Source organism: Thamnophis sirtalis, unplaced genomic scaffold, assembly GCF_051295495.1.
Source record: "Thamnophis sirtalis isolate CommonGarterSnake01/CBP01778 unplaced genomic scaffold, rThaSir2_p1.2 scaffold_9, whole genome shotgun sequence".
Taxonomy (NCBI): Eukaryota; Metazoa; Chordata; class Lepidosauria; order Squamata; family Natricidae; genus Thamnophis; species Thamnophis sirtalis.
Window position 1 is genome coordinate 645,391 of NW_028261389.1, and position 19,036 is coordinate 664,426.

The 19,036-nt window shown below is 51.4% G+C and overlaps 1 protein-coding gene across 2 annotated transcripts in view; it reads right to left on the reverse strand.

Annotated features, from left to right (window-relative positions):
- Nucleotides 1–19,036, reverse strand: part of SHANK3 (SH3 and multiple ankyrin repeat domains 3) — a 217,480-nt gene that overhangs the window by 168,206 nt on the left and 30,238 nt on the right. For both annotated transcript variants that reach the window (XM_087722598.1, XM_087722599.1), the window contains exon 2: nucleotides 2,319–2,522. In XM_087722598.1, coding sequence (XP_087578724.1) covers nucleotides 2,319–2,522 — 204 coding nt within the window. The remainder of the gene's footprint in view (nucleotides 1–2,318; nucleotides 2,523–19,036) is intronic.

Genomic DNA, 19,036 nt, shown 5'->3' on the forward strand with positions numbered 1-19,036 from the left:
TGGGAAGGTCAGGGCTGCAGCTGGTAAAGCACAGCTGATCAACAGGGCTGTTTTTAAGGACACGGGACTCCAAGCTGTGGTGCCCCTTTGGCCAAGGTGGGCAACTAGGGACCCTTTAAGACCCCTGGACTTCAACTCCCAGAATTCCTGAGCCAGAATTTCTCATTCCTCAGCCAGTCTGTCTGAATGTCTGTCTGTCTCTATCTCCATCCATCCATTCTCATCCCTCTCTCCCGCCCCCCCTCTCATCTCCCTCCCTCCCTCCCTCTATCTTCCATCTCTTTATCCTATCATCATCATCACCACCATCATCATCATCTCTCCTCTTGCTCTCTCTCCCAGAATTGCGTGACAACAAGATAGCTAGAATATAAATTTAATAAACCAATAAAATAAATCTATCAGCTATCTACCTGCCTATCATCCATTTCCTCCCTTCCTCCCTCCCTCTCTGATGTGCTCCTCCACGGAAGCAACAATTAACAGCCGAGGAGACTTTGCAACTGGGGAGTTGGGGGGGGGGCATATTGGATCCCAATAGACCTTCTGGCTTTATTGACCCAGAAGAGCCTGGTTCTCCTCCAGTCACCTCCTGGGCCCCTCGGCAGCTTAGTTTGGAAACTGCTATTACAATTACATAATATTTGTCCTATTTTAGGACGTGCAACTCTCAGGGGAAAAATCTGGGAGGAGGACAATATGTAAACGAGAGAAATAAAGCAAAATAAGCCCAGGTAGGACTGTCGGGGGGGGGGGGAGGGACCTTTGGGGAGGCACATATGTTCAAATCTTGATCGTGGCACGTGGAGCCGTTCCCTGCCTCTCCTGGGTGTTCTTGCAAACCCGCGGAAGGTAATTTGCAGAATGTACTTCCGGTAGCTCAGCTGGCAAAGCGAGATTTTAGATCTCCCGCGTGCAAATGAGACACAAGACCCCCCTGACCCACAGACCCCGGCAGGGTCCCAGAAGGCGGCTGGAGCAGAAGAGGGGTGGAGGCGTCCGAGGGCTCCTTCCCAGGCCCTCCGCTCCCAGGCCCAGCCTTCCCTGCTGGGGGCTCCCTCCCTCAATGGCTCTTTCGCAGCAGGACCGAAGGGCCCCACCGGGCAGGGGAGGCTTTGAGCGCCGGCAATCTGAGAAGAAACGGGCGATTCGGGGCTTCACGATCGGCAGCCCCTTACGGTCCTTGGCAACAAGATTTGTGACTGGGCAACGCACCACACAGCCCTGCGGGTGCTCAGTGCCAATCCTGCTTTGAAGATGGGCGTTTAACAGCCGCTGGATGCCCGCAGGAGAATTAACGGGAGCCCCCAGGCCCCACAGCATCCAGGGGGTGCGAGTGTCAATCGGTGCAGTTCCATTTGTAGCCCACCCCTCCCAAACAAGGGATCGGGAAGAAGACCCTCTGGCCAGGAGATCTGCCCTGCTTGGATAGCTGAACCGGTTTCTTCCCTCGCGACAGAGGCCTGGCTCCCCTGGGCGGCCCAAGCGGACCTCGCTCGGCTCAGGGGAGGCTGTGTGGGCAGCTGCCTCACCCCCGGCTGCAGGAGCCCCCCAGCCCTGTTCCCACCCCCCAGCCTGGGATTCCTGCGGGCTTTCTGACCCCTGAGCGGTCTGGGCAGATGGGCTGGGGGAGGGGGAGGGCGGTGAGCCCTGCAGAATCTTCCAGAGGTTGGGGAAGAACTCGGCCTCAGGACGGCCCCAACTTTAAAGGAGAATATGTGTAGCTGAGGGTTGGAGTGAGGAGTCTTTGGGGCTCCCTGAGCTGGAGGGGGGGGGGTTCCTTGCATTGCGATCCCTGGCACTAAGGGATGTTGACAAGATCAATCAAGCTCAGAGAGCACCAAGGATGGATCTCGTAGTCTCCTCTTCCACCTCCTCCTCCTCCTCCTCCCTTCTGCAAATCCCTCTTCCTTCTAAACCTGATGATGTTACCTAGATGGGCCATGAAATGTCTGCATGAAAAGAACCAAGTTCAGAGAGCACCAAGGACCCCACGCTCCTAATCCTCCTCCTCCTTGCCCTGATGATGTTACCTAGCTTGGGTCATGAAATGTCTGCAAGACACCCACCAAGCTCAGAGAGGACCAAGGACCCCACCCCTCCGTCTCTGCTTGCCAGGCCGGTTCCCTGGGCTTTGCGTTGAGTGGGAGGGTCTCCCCTCCGGTCTCCCAGCAATGGACCCCTCAGACCCCACCCCTCTACCAGCAAGGCCCCCTTTTCTAAGCCCCCCTCTCTCGAAGCACCGCAGAGCTGCTGAGCCCAGGAGAAGCGGCCTGTTGGAGTGGGGGGAGCCCCCCCCCGAAGGAGCCCCCAAGTACCTCCAGGTAAGGGACGGGGGTGTCCGGGTTGAGGGGGTACTCCCTCAGCAGCCGCTCTTCGTCCAGGAACTTCCCCGCCCGGCCGTTGAAGGCCGGCTGGAAGAGGCCATAGTTGAGGACGTCCTTCAGGCTGTGGTTCAGGGTGCAAAGGATGCGCTGCTTGGAGGTCCAGATGGGGACATCGGGGTTCAGCCGCAGACACTTCTGTGGAGGGAGGGAGACAGGCAAAAAAAGGGGGGGGGTTGTCAGAAGCCATCCAGGCAGGGAGGGGGGGGGTCACAGCCCAGCTGGAGTGGGCCCTGCCCATTGGCATCTCATCTACGTTCGCTTGGCACCTGGCACAGAGCAGGTGGATCTGCAGGATGGATTCACATTTCCCACCCTAAAATACGAAGGTTAAAAAGACCCGTATTCAGACATGGGAGGCCTCCATCCGCCACAGTCCAAAGCTACGAGGGCCCCCGGGAAATGGGGACTGATGGCCGTTTTGTGCAGTTATGACCTTTGCAACACCCCCCCTGGTCACCAGGTCAAACTTCGGACACTTGGCAAGGGGTTGGCATCTATGATGGCTGCTGTGTCCTGGGGCCTTTGGTCAATGGGGGAGCCGGATTCCTCTAACAACCGTCAGGATAACCTCGTTATCCTGACGAGCCGAGGTGGCACAGTCGTTAGGAGTGCAGTACTGCAGGCCACTTCAGCTGACTGCTATCTGCAGTTCAGCGGTTCAAATCTCACCGGCTCAAGGTTGACTCAGCCTTCCCTCCTTCCGAAGTGGGTGAAATGAGGACCCGGATTGTTGTTGGGGGTGATATGCTGACTCGGTAAACCGCTTAGAGAGGGCTGAGAGCCCTAGGAAGCGGTATATAAGTCTAACTGCTATTTCTATCTATCTATCTATCTATCTATCTATCTATCTATCTATCTATCTATCTATCTATCTATCTATCTATCTATCATCTATCTATCTATCAATCATCTGTCTGTCTGTCTGTCCATCCATCCATCCATCCATCCATCCATCCATCCATCCATCCATATCTCTTAACTATCTATCTAGAGCCGAGGTGGCGCAGTGGTTAGGGTGCAGCACTGCAGGCCACTTCAGCTGACTGTTAGCTGCAGTTTGGCGGTTCAAATCTCACCAGGCTCAAGGTTGAGTCTGCCTTCCATCCTTCCGAGGTGGGTAAAATGAGGACCCAGATTGTTGTTGGGGGCGATATGCTGACTCTGTAAACCACTTAGAGAGGGCTGAAAGCCCTATGAAGCGCTATATAAGTCTAACTGCTATGGCTATTGCTAACCATATGACTAAATTAACAATTGTGGCAAGAAAGGCCATAAATGGGGGCGAAACTCACTTGGCAAATATCTCATTTAGTAATGGAAGTTGTGGTTGTAAGTTGAGGACTACCTGCACCAACCTCTGGCCCATCTAACCACCGAAGCTCAGCCTTCTTCTTTACGTGAGGAAGGGAAAAAGAGGTCAGGCACGGGAGTCGTGTGGATGGTCTCAGCTTACAGCCGGTCACAATGTGATTTCAGGTTCCATATACAGTTTCTACATGACAACTTTTATTCCAGTGTTTCTCAACCTTGGCCACTTGAAGATGTCCGGACTTCAACTCCCAGAATCCCCCAGCCAGCGAATGCTGGCTGGGGAATTCTGGGAGTTGAAGTCCGGACATCTTCAAGTGGCCAAGGTTGAGAAACACTGGTTTATTCGTAGGCTGCCCAGAATCCCTCTCCGAAGGAGGCAAGTGGTTCAAAAATGCGAAAAATAAATAAAATGATGGTTGCAACATCATCATCACCATCATCATTATCATCATCATCATCATCATCATCACCACCACCACCACCATGACTTTCCCAACGGGCTTTCCAACCCCCAGAGTCAAGGGGGGAAGATGGATTCACTCAGCAACTGCAGTGCGTCACTGACAACTGAGGCCAAAAAAAATTAATGTCTTAAAATCAGGCACAACGGACAAAACGACCCCCTGGCTCAGCCCCAGAAATCCAGCTCCCAATTTGATTTATTTATTATTTTAGGACATTTTTGTTGCCGCCTCTCTTCCTGCGTGGCGACTCAAGGCGGCTTGAAAGGAATATAAAACCCTCAGATAGGATATAATTAACAACGTTGATTGAAAAGCAAAGGCCACGTGCCCTGCACACACAGACACAAAAGGGTTTGTGAGAGGCTACAACTTTGCGCCCGGACCCCGAAGGGGTTTTGCTGCCTGTCTCAGAGGGAAGTGGATATGTGTCATTATTTGGGGAGGGGGCTGGGGGTACACTCCCAGGAACCAAGCAGCTAATTTGGGGGAGCACGAGACTCTCTCTCCATGTCCCCCCTCTCTCCAGAAGACAAAATCCAGAAACTCCGAAGCTTCTGTGGAGCCAGATGGACTCCCGTCTGGATTGCTGCGATGTTCTTTATAGGGGGCGACCCCTGGAGTTTGCCCTGAAATTTCCTGACAGGAAGAACAATTAACTATTGGAACGGCTTGCCTTCAGAAGTGGTGGAGCCTCCAACCCTGGAGGTTTTTAAGAAGGGACTGGAGAGTCATAGGTGGCTGATGAGGAAGAGGAGGAACAGCCGAGCCCAGTGCCTGACGTGTGGATGCACAGAATGCAGAGGAGAGGAGAGCAGTGGAAATCTATGGGCCGGTCCTTGGGACGGAAGAGCCACCGCTGCTAGCAAAGCTCTGGGGATCAAAGGCCAGAGATGACCAGACGTGGCAGGTAACTATTCATCTCCTTGCCAGAGGGGCTTGTTAGCCCTTCATGGTATTGGACCTGGGTACTTGAGAGACCGCCTGCTGCCAATTACCTCCCAAAGACCCATCAGATCTCACAGGGTTGGCCTCCTCCGGGTGCCATCTACCAGCCAATGCCACCTGGCTACTACCCGGGGGAGGGCCTTCTCTGTGGCAGCTCCGGCCCTCTGGAACGAACTCCCCGCAGGGATTCGGACCCTCACCTCTCTCCAGGCCTTCCGAAAAGCCGTCAAAACCTGGCTTTGCCGGCAGGTCTGGGGGTGATGAGTTCCCTCCCCTCTCGACATGTATGGTTGTGTGACTGTTGTCTACTTTTATTATTTGTATTTTGTCTTTTATGTTCCCCTTTTTCCCCTTTTGAATTGTTCGCCGCCCTGAGTCCTCCCGGAGAAGGGCGGCATACAAATAATAAAATTCTATTCTATTCTATTCTATTCTATTCTATTCTATTCTATTCTATTCTATTCTATTCTATTCTATTCTATTCTGCTGTGTGAGAAAGAGAAAGGCTTTGCCAGGGCTGCGGGTGCTCCTCATAAAGGAACCGTTGCTTCAACAAGGGTTTCTCGTGTTTGGGGAGCTGGGTCTGAACAGTCCCTTCCGATTCTGTCTATTCTGCTCCATTATTCTGGTTCAAGGATCCTTCCATCTTATGGAGGGTTTGCTCTGGCTGGCGATTGCTAATGGGATGCAATTCCATCTGTTGGCATTGGCCATGAAATCCCTAAAAAAATAATAATAAATAAACGCCCCCCCTTTCTCTTTACACCTTCCCTGAGAAATCGCTCCTCTCCCTGTGCCAAGCGAGGACTGGAAACTGGGCCCTTTTTCTGATATTTAGGATTGATGTATGCCCAGCAAGAAAATTACACCTCTCCTGAAGCCTGGTTTCTGCTTTATCAAAGAGACTCAGAGCGAGAGAGAGAGATCTATAGATTGAAAGCTTGGAGCAGCAAGAGAGAGAGCGAGAGCAAACTCTGAATTCGAGATGGAAATGAATAATGCAGAGGCTTGCTAGCTGAGAACACTCATCGCCTCTACAGAAGAGGAGGAAAAGGGGGGGAGGGGGATTGACAGGGGGGAAATGTGGGGAGACACCCTCAAACAAGCTCTCACTTAGTCCCCCCCCCTCCTTGATCAGCTGGGCCATTTTCATACCCTACTTTCCCCCCGTTATCTGGAAGTCCTACTATCTCTCCTCCACTATCAATATTCCGAATGAGGTCTGGCCAAGACATAACAAAGAGGTTGTGACACTTTCTAAGGCCTTGGGGAGGCCACACTTGGAATTCTGCACCCAGTTTTGTTAGCCAGAAGAAGATGCGGAGACTCTAGGACAGTGTTTCTCAACCTTGGCAACTTGAAGATGTCCGGACTACAACTCCCAGAATTCCCCAGCCAGCATTCGCTGGCTGGGGAATTCTGGGAGTTGAAGTCCGGACATCTTCAAGTTGCCAAGGTTGAGAAACACTGTCCTAGACACTTCCCCATCTTCAAGTTGCCAAGGTTGAGAAACACTGTCCTAGACACTTCCCCATCTTCAAGTTGCCAAGGTTGAGAAACACTGCTCCAGGAAGAGAAGAGCAACAAAGAGGATTAGGGGACGGGAGGTTAAAACAGGCAAAGAACGGTTGCAGGAATTGGGCGTTTAATGATGAGAAGCACTAGGGGGGGCATGATGGTGGTATTCCAATATTTGAGGGGCTGCCCCAAAGAAGAGGGGTCAACCTCTTCTCCAAAGCCCCTGAAGGCAGAGGAAGAATCAACAGGTGGAAACTAATCAAGGAGAGAAGCCACCTGGAACTAAGGAGAAACTTCCTAATAGTGAGGACAATTAACCAGTGGAACAGCTGGCCTCCAGAGGTCCTGGGGGGGGGGCAGAGGGGCAGAGCCCTGATCCAACGTGGCCAAGGTGTCCAGTTTTGGCAATGAGCTTTTAACCCGGTTCATTCCCAGGCAGGTCAAGAGCCCTGGCACACCTTCTCCCAATGCAGCCCCCACTTCGTGTATATTTTGCCCAGAAGCGGAAGGAAGAAGGGGAGAGAGGATGCAGCCCCAGCTCATTTGTAAACATTCCTCAATGTACCTAAACACCTCAGACATATTGGGGTTATTCTGCCTTGTGTGAAGAAAAATATTTTCATTCCCACCCAACTTTACTCGGTGCCATCTGGGCAGGAAGGTGGGATGTAAATGGAAACAATCATCAGAATAACCGGCTGTCTGAAGGCATCACCCCGCATCCACCCCAGCGGAAAACGGCCTGTTGGCTGAAGACCGGATTGGCGCAGAGGTGGCCGGCCCCTGAGTAAACACGGCTTAGGACCGGCCATATGTGAGGCTGGCGTACCACTGCGAGCAAACCCACGCCCTGACATTTTGATGCATGCGCTGACATTTCACTGAATGGGCACTGATAGATTCTCAGAAGCCTTTGTGCTAGAGATCCAGTGAAAATCAAGTGGAATAAAAAAAAGAGAGAGAGAGAGAGAACCAGGACATCCCCTGAAGAGGAGAATATGTAAACACAACAACGGATAGAGTGGATGGAGGGAGGAGTAGAAGGGAAGATAGGAAGGAGAGGAGAAAGGAGAGGAATAGGAGAAAGGGAAAGGCAGAGGAAGAATGGGAGGGAATGTAAGAGTAGGAAAGAGGGGAGGAATGGGAAGAAGAGGGGAAGGGTAAAGGGGAGGAAGGGGAAGGAGAGAAGGGAAAGGAGAGGAGGAAGGAAGGAAGGAGAGAAGAAAGAGAAGAAAGGGGGTAGGAAGGAGGGAGGGAAGGAGGGAGGGAAGAAAGGAGGGAAGGAAGGAGGGAAGGAAGGAGAGAAGGAGAGAAGAAAGGAGGGAATGTAGGAGAGAAGGAAGGGGGAAAGGAAGGAGAGAAGGAGAAAAGAAAGGAGGGAAGGAAAGAAGGAGGGAAGGAAGGAGGGAAGGAGAGAAGGAGGGAAGGGGAAGAAACGAGGGAAGGAAAGAGGGAGGGAGGGAAGAAGAAGTAGGACCGTTGTAAGATAAGATGGATCTATGGGATGTTAAAAAAGCAATCTTCAAGTATATTGTCAACAGTAGGGAAAAATTGTTATAAATACATATTATTAATAACAGTTATGAGATCATATAATTGTGAATGTATATATGAAACTGAAAAAAAAAATCAAGTGGAATAAATATGAGGAATGGGGCCCTTGTTTGCCACAAGACCAGCCCCCCATCCAATGCTCAGAGGGATTATTTTAGCTTGCCCTTAGCTCTAGAATGAACACAGCAGAATAACACAATCAGAAGGGACCTCGGAGGTCTTCTAGTCCAACCCCCTGCTCAAGCAGGAGACCCTATATTATTCCAGGCAAATGGTCCTGGTAAGGTCTCAGCCTCTGTTCGAAGGCCTACTGAGTACTGGAGAGACCAAATTGGCCTGCAAGGAAGACTAATGAAGAACGGAAACAAGACACGGGAAGGCTGATACATTAAAAAAAGACACAGCAGGAGAGGCAGTGAGACTAATCCTGGCTGCACAAGACTCAGCCTTAAGGAAAAATGCACACCAAGCCAGGACTGAGAAGAGAGCAACAGACAATAAGGGCTGCCGATGAAAGAAGCTGCAGAAACAGGGGACTTCCTGGCATGTTGGCTGCCAGAAGATCGCCCAGACTGACTACAAGCAACGGTGTGAGAAAGTAACGACAATGGTGCACTGGAAGATCTGCAAGAAATACCATTTGCCTGCAAGCAAGGACTGGTGGGAGCATGAAACAGAGAAAGTGACAGAAACTGAAGACTTTAGGATGGAAACAGACAAGCACCTGCCACACAACACACCAGATTTAACAATTGTCCCCAGCAAAGACAAAAAGGTGTGCCTAGTGGAGGTGGTGATCCTGGGAGGCAGCCGAAGAGAAGGGAAAGAACTGCAGAAGATCACAAAGACCCGCAAACGGAAATAGAACAATTGGGGGGGTGGGGGAGAAAGCAGAGGCAGCCCCAATAGTCACAGGCAACCCCTTGGGTGCAACCCCGAAACCTCTGGAGCACCACTTCAACACCATCGGCATTGACAAATCCACCCCCCCGTCAATTGCAAAAGGCAACTTCGCTCAAAATAGCCCACATCCTGTGACTTCACCCCTAGCACCCCAAAACCTCCACATCTGGCTATCCCAGATCCTTGGGAAGGACCGGACAGGCGGATAAAAATGCCAACTCCGGTCTGAACATCTGGCTGACCGTGCAACCAACCATAATACTACTTTATGAGATCTGCTGGAAGGCCCTCAATGGATCAGACAGGGACAACCTTCCCACTGCCTTTCCCCGAAATGGCCTGCTTACGTGTTTGCCGTAACCCCTGAAGGCCAAAGTGGGGCCAAGCTCCCTCCAAGTCTCGTGAAGGGCAGCCTGACAGACCCAGAGCATCAAAAGGAGAGAAGCAGATCTCCACCCTCCATGGGCAGCGTCAGGATGGGAGGAGGAGGAGGAGGAGGAGGAGGAGGAGGAGGAGGAGGAGGAGGAGGAGGAGGAGGAGGAGGAGGAGGAGGAGGAGGAGGAAAGAGAGAAATAGGGGAAGGAGGAGATGAAGTCCTAGCTGCTCTCACCCCCCTTTGCAAGGTGCAGCTGCTTGGGAAGAGGACCAACCTTCGATATAAAAAGAGCATTTTCTAAAAGCATCACAAGAACAACGTCTGCCCGCTTCATACCCCAAATAAATAGGAGGGAAGGTGAGGAGTAAAGAAATTTGGCAGCAGCTCCAGATTGGCTCCCTCAGAGAGAAACAGAAGGAGGAACATTTGCAGCAGGAGAACAGAGACGAGACACACAGAGGCCTTCAAACAGAAATGGAGAAAACGGGACGCAGCAGCAAGACACGTCGACCACGACAAGAGAGAGAGAGAGAGAGAGAGAGGGAGGGAGGGAGGGAGGGAGAGAGAGAGAGAGAGGGGGAGAGAGAGAGAGAGGGGGAGAGAGAGAGGGACAAGGCTGTGGACCTCCAAATCAGCGTCCGGGAGACATTTGCCCAGATCAGGTGAGGAGACGCAATGTGGACTGGAGAGTCCAACTGCTGGCTTGACCATTACATTGAAAAGGGGCCACTGACAGACCATGAAAACCTCTTTCGGGACTCCTGAGTCCAGATGGACATCCAGGACACAGTGAGTCCGACCTTGCAGGGCTTCCAGAAACCAAATCGTACTTCTAGGTGAAGAAGAAACAGAAGGGAGGAAGGAGAAGCAATGGCCAAAGGATCAAGTCTGCACCATTGACAGTTTGAGGGAGCCTGGTACACTTGCTGCCTGTCCTCTCCCAGGGTTCGTTCTGCCCTGGAGGGCCGATGGGGCCCTCAACCATTCTGGGCTTCCTTCAAGGCCTCAAGAGGCCAACATCCAAGGGCAGATGAGGGGTCTCACCATCACTTGGTTTGTACTTCCGGGGGGGGGGGGCTGCGGGCCCAGCATAAAAACCCTCAAGGTGGGGAATCAAGAGGAAAGGGGCAGGTTAAGGGCGAGGTTGGTGTGGCCCCTTCAAGCAGCATCAGAAAAGAAATCAGGAGTGTCCAACCTTGGCAACTTTAAGGCCTGTGTGGACTTCAAGTCCCAGAATCCCCCAGCTGGCCAGCCTAACCCTAACCCTAACCCCTGCCTTATTTCATCTGGATGGAAAGTTCTCCTGCCCAAACCATACCTGAACGCTGGGGGGGAAATCCCGCAAGCTTTCAGGAAGCTCACTTGTTCTTGGGAAGTTCTTCTTCCCCCAGAAGAGCCGGTTTCTCCAACCCATTCAGTAAAGGTTGAGAGGGTTCAACCCCCCCCCATTTGGCAGCTTTGGGGGTTGATTCCTCCATCCCCAAATTAAGCAGGTTAAGATGCCCTTGATATGAAGGTCAAGAGCCAAGGTGGCGCAGTGGTTAAATGCAGCACTGCAGGCTACTGCTAGATCAGCAGTTCAGCGGTTCAAATCTCACCGGCTCAGGGTTGACTCATCCTTCCATCCTTCCGAGGTGGGTAAAATGAGGACCCGGATTGTTGGGGGCAATATGCTGACTCTCTGTAAACCGCTTAGAGAGGCCTGAAAGCCCTATGAAGCGGTATATAAGTCTACTGCTATTGCTATTGCTATTACCTCAGAAACTTTGGTCTGGAGGAGAGGTTGGAAAATGAGGACCTCCTTAGAGGAGGCAGGAAGCTTTCCTGGAGGTGTTTGACTCCAGGACTCAAGACAGACCATCCTTCCATGGGGTCCCTTTCCCCTTCCTTTTCAAGCAGAAAGAAACTCTTTAAAAACGCGAAGGACGAGTTGTTGCGGGATTCGTTTTGATCCCACTGATCCCCAACTGGGAAGGATTCTAGGAAATATCCCGCAGCACCTGAGATCGGTGAATGAAAACTCGAAAGAAAAGAACTTTTAAAAAAACCAACCCCAACCTAGCCGGCTTCTGTAGATCAGAGAAAAGCTTCCGTGTGTGAATAGATGTCGGTGCGGGGTGTAATCATGCTTTGCAGGAATTAGTTTTGCTGAGCACGAAAACCACAATGCTTTAACAGGATTGCAGGAAATCCCATTTAGTCTTGAAAGGAAAGCCATCCCGGGCTGTAATTCTGGAGAGCTGCAGATTTCTCTAAGCGGAAAGTGCCCTCAAGATGGTGGCTGTGACAAACGGATTTGCCCCAGATGCACGGAGGGGTAGCCTGCAAATTCTTGCAGAGGAATACTGGATAACACAGCTGGAAGGGACCTCAGAGGTCTTCTAGTCCAACCCCTTGCTCAGGCAGGAAACCCTATCCCACTCCAGGCAAATGGCTCGGAGTTATTTAGGGAGAATCTCAGTCATCCAAGTCATGGTTGTCCCCAAAGGTGCTTTTTCAAGAGGCAACTGGACTTTCTCATTTTTCTTTCTAGACTTCATTTCTGAACTGAAGAAGCTTCTTGGACGAGAAGTGAAATGTCTTCAAGGGGGGAAAAAACCTAAGAAAAATCCAGTTGTCTTTTGGAAAAGCACCTTTGGGTTGATCATCTAGGTATTTCATCACCGATTCTCTCTTTCACCATGAAATCCTATCACTCTTGTGTTTAGATTTACAGAATTACAGAAGAACAGAGTTGGAAGGGACCTTGGAGGTCTTCTAGTCCAGCCCCCTGCTCAGGCAGGAAATCCTATACCATTTCAGACAAATGACCATTCAATCTCCTCTTAAAATCCTCCAATGGTGGATCCCCCACAACCTCCGGAGGCCGGCTGTTCCACTGGTTAATTGTTCTCACTATCAGAAAATTCCACCTTAGTTCTAAGTTGCTTCTCTCCTTGATGAGTTTCCATCCTTCAGGCGCTTTGGAGAACAGGATGGTGAAAAGGGGAACAAGCTGAGGTGGCGCAGTGGTTAAATGCAGCACTGCAGGCTACTGCTAGATCAGCAGTTCAGCGGTTCAAATCCCACCGGCTCAGGGTTGACTCAGCCTTCCATCCTTCCGAGGTGGGTAAAATGAGGACCCAGATTGTTGGGGGCAATATGCTGACTCTCTGTAAACCGCTTAGAGAGGGCTGAAAGCCCTAGGAAGCGGTATATGAGTCTACTGCTATTGCTATTGCTATTCTGAGAAAGAAGAAAGTGGGGAGGGGGAATCCCAACCTCGCCCTTTGCAAAACTGGGAGGGTTCCCCTGGCATTAGCCATGGTGGCGCAGTGGTTAGAGTGCAGTACTGCAGGCTGCTTCTGATGCCTGCAATTGGGCAGTTCGATCCTGACTGGCTCCAGGTTGACTCAGCCTTCCAGCCTTCCAAGGTGGGTAAAATGAGAGCCCAAATTATTGGGGGCAAGAGGCTGACTGTGTAAGCCACTTAGAGAGGGCTGTAAGGCACCGTGAAGGGCTATGTAAGTGCTATTGCTATGGTGCTACTAGAGCGGGGGCAGGAATCTCCTGGAGCATTGCCCCTAGGAATTGCCCCTCCCTCCCCCCGAAGGAGCACCTCACCCAGCTCTACCTGTGGCCAAATTGGCCCTTGCTGCTGCCTGCTCCTTTCTCCCCAAAGCTGCTTTTTGAATCAATCACAGAACAGAAAAAAGGTGGAAGAAGAGGCAGAATTTACATGAATTTTAGTCACCCGCAAACTAATAACTGAGTCATATTTATTCATACCACCCTCTGCAATGAATTTGTTTTCATTTAACGCGGCTTACCTAACTTTAGAAGAGCAAAAGAAATGGGAAATTAAAGATCCACCAGACCAAATTCTTAACTTCTTCTCCACCGAAGACCCCTGGCTAAAAAGAAGCTTCTTTGGAAATGGAACAAAAGCTCAAGACGCTGAACACTTTAATATCATTTTTTTGGCTACCATAAACACTTGCCTTTTCCTTTCTTCCCTTCCCTCTTTTCTCTCCTCCTTTCCTTTGCTTGGCATCTGCCCCCCCCCCCCTTATGATGGGCACGTAGTTTTAAAAAGTTTCAGAAGAAAGCTAATATTTGTTTTGGATGCTCTTTTTTACCATTTTGGAGGCCACCCCGGGTCTCTGCTAGAGTGAGATGGTTAGCATGTAAAATGTACAATAAAGAAATCTGTGAGCCAATCCCTGGCCAAGAAGCAGGGAGTTCCACCGGATGGGCCATTGCTGGGGTTTTCACCGGCTGAATCCCCCAGTTTGTTCCCAGAAAGACAGGTGGGCGTCCAGCAGAGTTGAAATAGTTGTTGCTGGATTATTTTCGACTTCCTAGAACTGGCTCTTCTGGTGGGCCCAATAAGATTCAGCCCCTGTCCTGAAACCCTCCCCTCCCTCCCCTCTTGACTATTTGACAGATGCCTCTAAGTAAGAGCGGGAGGCTTCTTATTTTGCCACGCGTGAATCAAATGCTCCCAAACAGAGTTTCCGAAAGAAAGACGCAGCAGGGCTGCATCAGAAGGGAATTGGATCGCGCCAGGCCTCGAAAGGAAGAATCCCACTTTTTAAAGTGAAGTTGCAGCCCCTCTGCTGGTCCTTTCCCTTGATCTAAAGCAGAGACCCCCAACCTTTGGGGCACCAGGGTCCCGTTCTGTGCAGAGAGGTTTTTCCATGGACCGGAGGGGGGGGAGTGTTTAGCAGTTGCCTGCATCCCATGGATGGGATCTCGCTTGTTTGCGTGGATCAGCATCTAGCAGGGTGTGGCCCCAGGGCCAATCCACACACTGGGAGTTGCCCCCCCCCCGATCTAGAGCATCTCTTCCATTCTGTTGTTGCTCAATGGCTCAGTCACGTCCGACTCTCCGGGACCTCATGGACCAGAGGACACCAGAGGGCCCCTGGTCCTCCACCCTATGCTAAAGTTGATCCAAATTCGCATTCATTGCGCTGATGCCCCCATGTCTTTGCCCTCCCCTCCCCTGAAGGACCCGTCCATGTATGGGGAGGACGGACCTTCCAGCGTGAAGCCATGTAGGAGACGCTGCAAAGGCCCCCAAGGAAGAGATGCAGGTTGGGAAAGGAGGAGAAGGAGAATCATTAATTCAGGAAAAGGGGGTGGAATTAATGCTGAATCCAAAGAAAACGGGGAAACTGCTCATTTGAGGCAGGCTCTTTAACAAGCCAACAAAAGGGAAACCACCTCTGGGCAATTAAGGCTCCTTGGCAAAAGACAAGGAGGGGGGGGGGCTTTTGTGAAGCAATTAAAATGGCTCTGGAGTCTTCTTGATATGCGGAGCAGGAAACCCACAATGCCCCCCCCACACCCTCCGGATGGGAGGCCAGCCAGGACAGAGGGAGCAGGGCTGCCCAGCCGTGGCCACTTCGACTCCCAGAACCCCCCACCCAGCAGGGTCCCATGAATGGGGTTTGGTCCATTCTCCGGACCTTCAGGCGCCCAGCCGTGCAAGGGGGAGCCAGCCGTGTGGGGCAGCTGCCAGACAGGCCAAGACAATCCGGGCTGCATCGACCGAGGGAGGGAATCAAGGCCAGTCCTGCTTTATGAGGCCCTGGGAAGGCCACACTCGGACCATCACATCCAGTTTTGGTTGCCACGGTAGAAAAAAGATGCCGAGACTCTAGAAAAAGTGCAGAGAAGAGCAAGGAAGAGAATTAGGAGGCTAAACCATATGAAGGACAGCTGCAGGGATGGCATGTGGCCAGTCTAGAGAAAAGAAGGATTATGGGTTGACGTGATAGCAGCCCTCCAGGATTTCAGGGGTTGCCACAAAGAGGTCAATTTATTTCCCAAAGCACCAGAAGTCAAAAAACAATGGATGGAAACTAATCTAGGAGAGAAGCAACCTGGAATGAAGGAGGGATTTCCTGACAGTGAGGGAAATTCATAAATGGAGCAGATTCTCTCCTGAAGTTATGAAGGCTCCAACATAGGGAAATTTTGGGAAAAGACGGGACAGCCGTTTGTCTGGATTGATAGAGGCCGGGGTCTCCTGCTTGAGCAGGGGGCTGGACTAGAAGATCTTCCAGGCCCCTTCCAATGTTATTCTGAATTGAAGCCAGACTTTCTGAGCTTCCCTCCTGCCAGTCTGAGGTTTTGCTCCTCTCTTCCCAAGTCTTGGTTAAGAGTCAAAAGTTGTGGATTGGATTTGGGGGCAAATGAAGAAGGCAGCTTGTGGTGACATCAGAGGCACGTTGGCTGTGGACGTGTGTGGCATTTCGTACAGCCACAATGTTGTGTGGCTGGCTGAGAAGCCGGAGGGCTTCCCTGCAAAAGCGCCTCTTCTAATATTCAGTGGGCAGCTTAAATCAGTGTTTTTCAACCTTGGCAACTTGAAGATGTCTGGACTTCAACTCCCAGAATTCCCCAGCCAGCGAATGCTGGCTGGGGAATTCTGGGAGTTGAAGTCCAGACATCTTCAAGTTGCCAAGGTTGAGAAACACTGGCTTAAATGACTGGCAGTCTTGGGCCTCCCGGAGGCTGGAAGGAAGCCAAGGAAGGAGGAGGGACGAGGTGGAAGGGATCTTCATAGCTCAACCGACTTGATCTAGAGGAAACGGAAGGACAGCCACCCCCCACCCCTCCCGTGGCCAAACCGGGTTTCTCTCACCCGACTGAGAGGTCAGAGGACAGAGCTCGGCCACATCCCTCCTCCCTCCCAGCTGTTGAAAAAGTGAGCTCTCTGCAAAGGGCTGGACGGTGGCCGGGAGTCAGCGTGAGATAAATCCTCGGACAAACGCTTGAGATCAGCTCCAACATGGGGAAACGAGGGCCCTCCACTCCAGACGCCCACCCAGAGGGAGAAGAGCAGCTGGCCTCCACACTACCTTGACCACATCGATTCCAGGTCACCACCACAAAGGCCCCGCCATGAGACAAACAAGCGACCTCTGAGACCGCAGCTCCCTCCCGTCATTGACCAGGCTGGCCAGAGGTCTTCGCCCAGGTGGACATGATGAATGGAAGAGCCCACCATGATGGAGGTTCTGCCCACCGTCACAGCTCAGCTGGACTACCACAAGACATTTTATGTGGGGCTTCCCTTGAATCAAGGAACCCCCAAGAGAAACTCAAGCCAACACTGACGGAGCAAGCTATGATATATCAACAGAGAGCCACCCCATTCCCTTGTAGCCCTGACGATGTTGGCCTGTTGGGTCATGAAACGTCTGCAAGAAAACCACCAAGCTCAGAGAGCACCAGGGACCCCAGTTCTCCTTTGCCGCCTCCTCCTCTTCCTCTCTATTTCTCCTCCTTGTCCTTCCCTCTTCCGCCTCTCTTTTCCTCCTCCTCCTCCTCCTCCTCTTCCTCCTCCTCCTCCACTCCTCAAACTCTTCTAGCACTGATGATACTACTTAGTTGGGTCATGAAACATCTGCAAGAAAACCACCAAGCTCATGCAGCACGAAGGACCCCAGACCCCTCCTCCTCCTCTTCCTTCACTCTGCAAACCACACTCCTTTCTAGCATTGATGACATTACCTAGTTGGGTCATGAAACGTCTACAAGAAAACAATCCAGCTCAGAGGGCACCAAGGACTCCACAACATTACTCTGAAAGTTGCCCCGGTTGCCAGTTGGTTTCTGGGCATAGTTCAAGCTCCTGGTGGTAACCTTTGAAGGGCATGATGGCTCTGATATCTTTGTTACCTGTAGGAGGAGGAGCGGCAGAAGCTGGGGGTGGAGTCAAAAGAGGAATCAGCCTAGAATCCCTACATAGCCACAAGGGAACTACGTCCAGGCCCCCTTGAAGGCCATTGGCCCTGATCTCACTCCAAGCAGGTGCTAACCGTTAGTTGAGAAGATTCCTGTGCACGGGCTCTTAGCAATAAAGCAGTTTAAACTGTACCATCATGTGTGAACCTGGTCTTTTGCATCTGATACCTGGCACACATCAAAGGTCTGGCAAAACAGGCTCCCTCCGGTCCCTTCACCCAGGGAAGGCCGCCTAATCGCTCAGTTTCAAAGAATGCAGGCAATTGTACCCACCAAGGAAGCGGTAAAAAAACTGTAAATAAGACAAAACTCCGCATTGGCGACAGGAAGGGCATCCGGCCAGTAAACACTCAGCTCCATTCAGTTGCCCAGACTCCACCCCGCAAGGGATTATGGGGTGTTAAAGGAAGAAGAAGAAGAAGAAGGAGGAGGAGGAGGAGAAGAAGAAGAAGAAGAAGAAGATGATGATGATGATGATGATGATGGAATGCCGTTGTATTCTTTTTAGCTCTTCCATCAAAGGCAAGATGTGGGCCCTACCCCTAAATTCCAGTTACCAGCTGCATGAAGAAGTGGAAAAGCCTCAGTGGAAAAGCTGGGATAAGCAAGGATTTCCAGATGGCATTTTCTGGAGAGCAAGGAGTAGCCCCAGAAATTAAAGACGAGATGAAAAACCGGGAAAGCCACAGCTTTGGCATGGCATACTTTGGCCAGAGTGACGTCTCTCTCTTTCTTCCTGGCCCTATCTTCTTTCCCCCCCTCCTCCGAGGAGCATCCCTCTCTTTATCTCATGAGCACAATCACTGTCCCTGTGAATGGCTGAGCATAGGAAGATAAAGACCGTTATTATCCAACTTCTTTTCAATCCCTTTCATATTGGCTTGGTGTGGCTGACAGAATCCGAGGGGCTTTTGGAAACCACAATGGAACAAGAGAGGGGGTTGGATGCTCTCGTGGGCTCCGTTAATTTCCCCTCACTTCGGGTTCACCCCAAATGAGATCATCACCCCTATTTTTAATTCTTTTCATTCTGCTGGAGGCTCCTCCTTTAGTTCTTTTCAACCGCTTCCAAAACTTTTCATCTCCCTTGGAGTCCCGGGGGACTTTTAAACTATTATAGCAATAGCCATAGCAGTTAGACTTATATACCGCTTCATAGGGCTTCCAGCCCTCTCTAAGCGGTTTACAGAGTCAGCATATTGCCCCCAACAACAATCCGGGTCCTCATTTTACCCACTTCGGAAGGACGGAAGGCTGAGTCAACCTTGAGCCGGTGAGATTTGAACCGCCGAACTGCAGATAACAGTCAGTTGAAGTGGCCTGCAGTGCTGCACCCTAACCACTGCGCCACCTCTTCATAGGCGTTCAGAGCCGGCCCATGGAATCGCCAAGCGTTGGATGCCACTGAATGGACAGCCCCATCGTGAGCCAGCCGTGGGCAGCCACCGCCAGAAAAGCGAATACGATCCTGGGTTGTACAGACAGAGGCATAGACTCAAGATCACCTGAAGCACTAGGACCCCTTTAAAAAACCCCAGTAAGGCCACGCCTGAAATACCACAACCGATTTTGGTCACCGAGCTCCGAAAAAGATGTGGAGACCTTGGAAAAAATTCAGAGAAGAGCCACTAAGAGGATCAAAGGCCTGGAGACTAAAAGAAAGGAAGAACGGATACAGGATTGTGGTCTGGCTAGTCTAAAGAAAAGAAGGGCCAGGAGGGACACGAGAGCCGTATCCCAGTATTTAAGGGGCTGCCCCAAAGAAGAGGGGGTCAAATTATTCTAAAAAGCACCAGGACCAAAAACAATAGATGGAAACTAACCAAAGGGAGACGCAA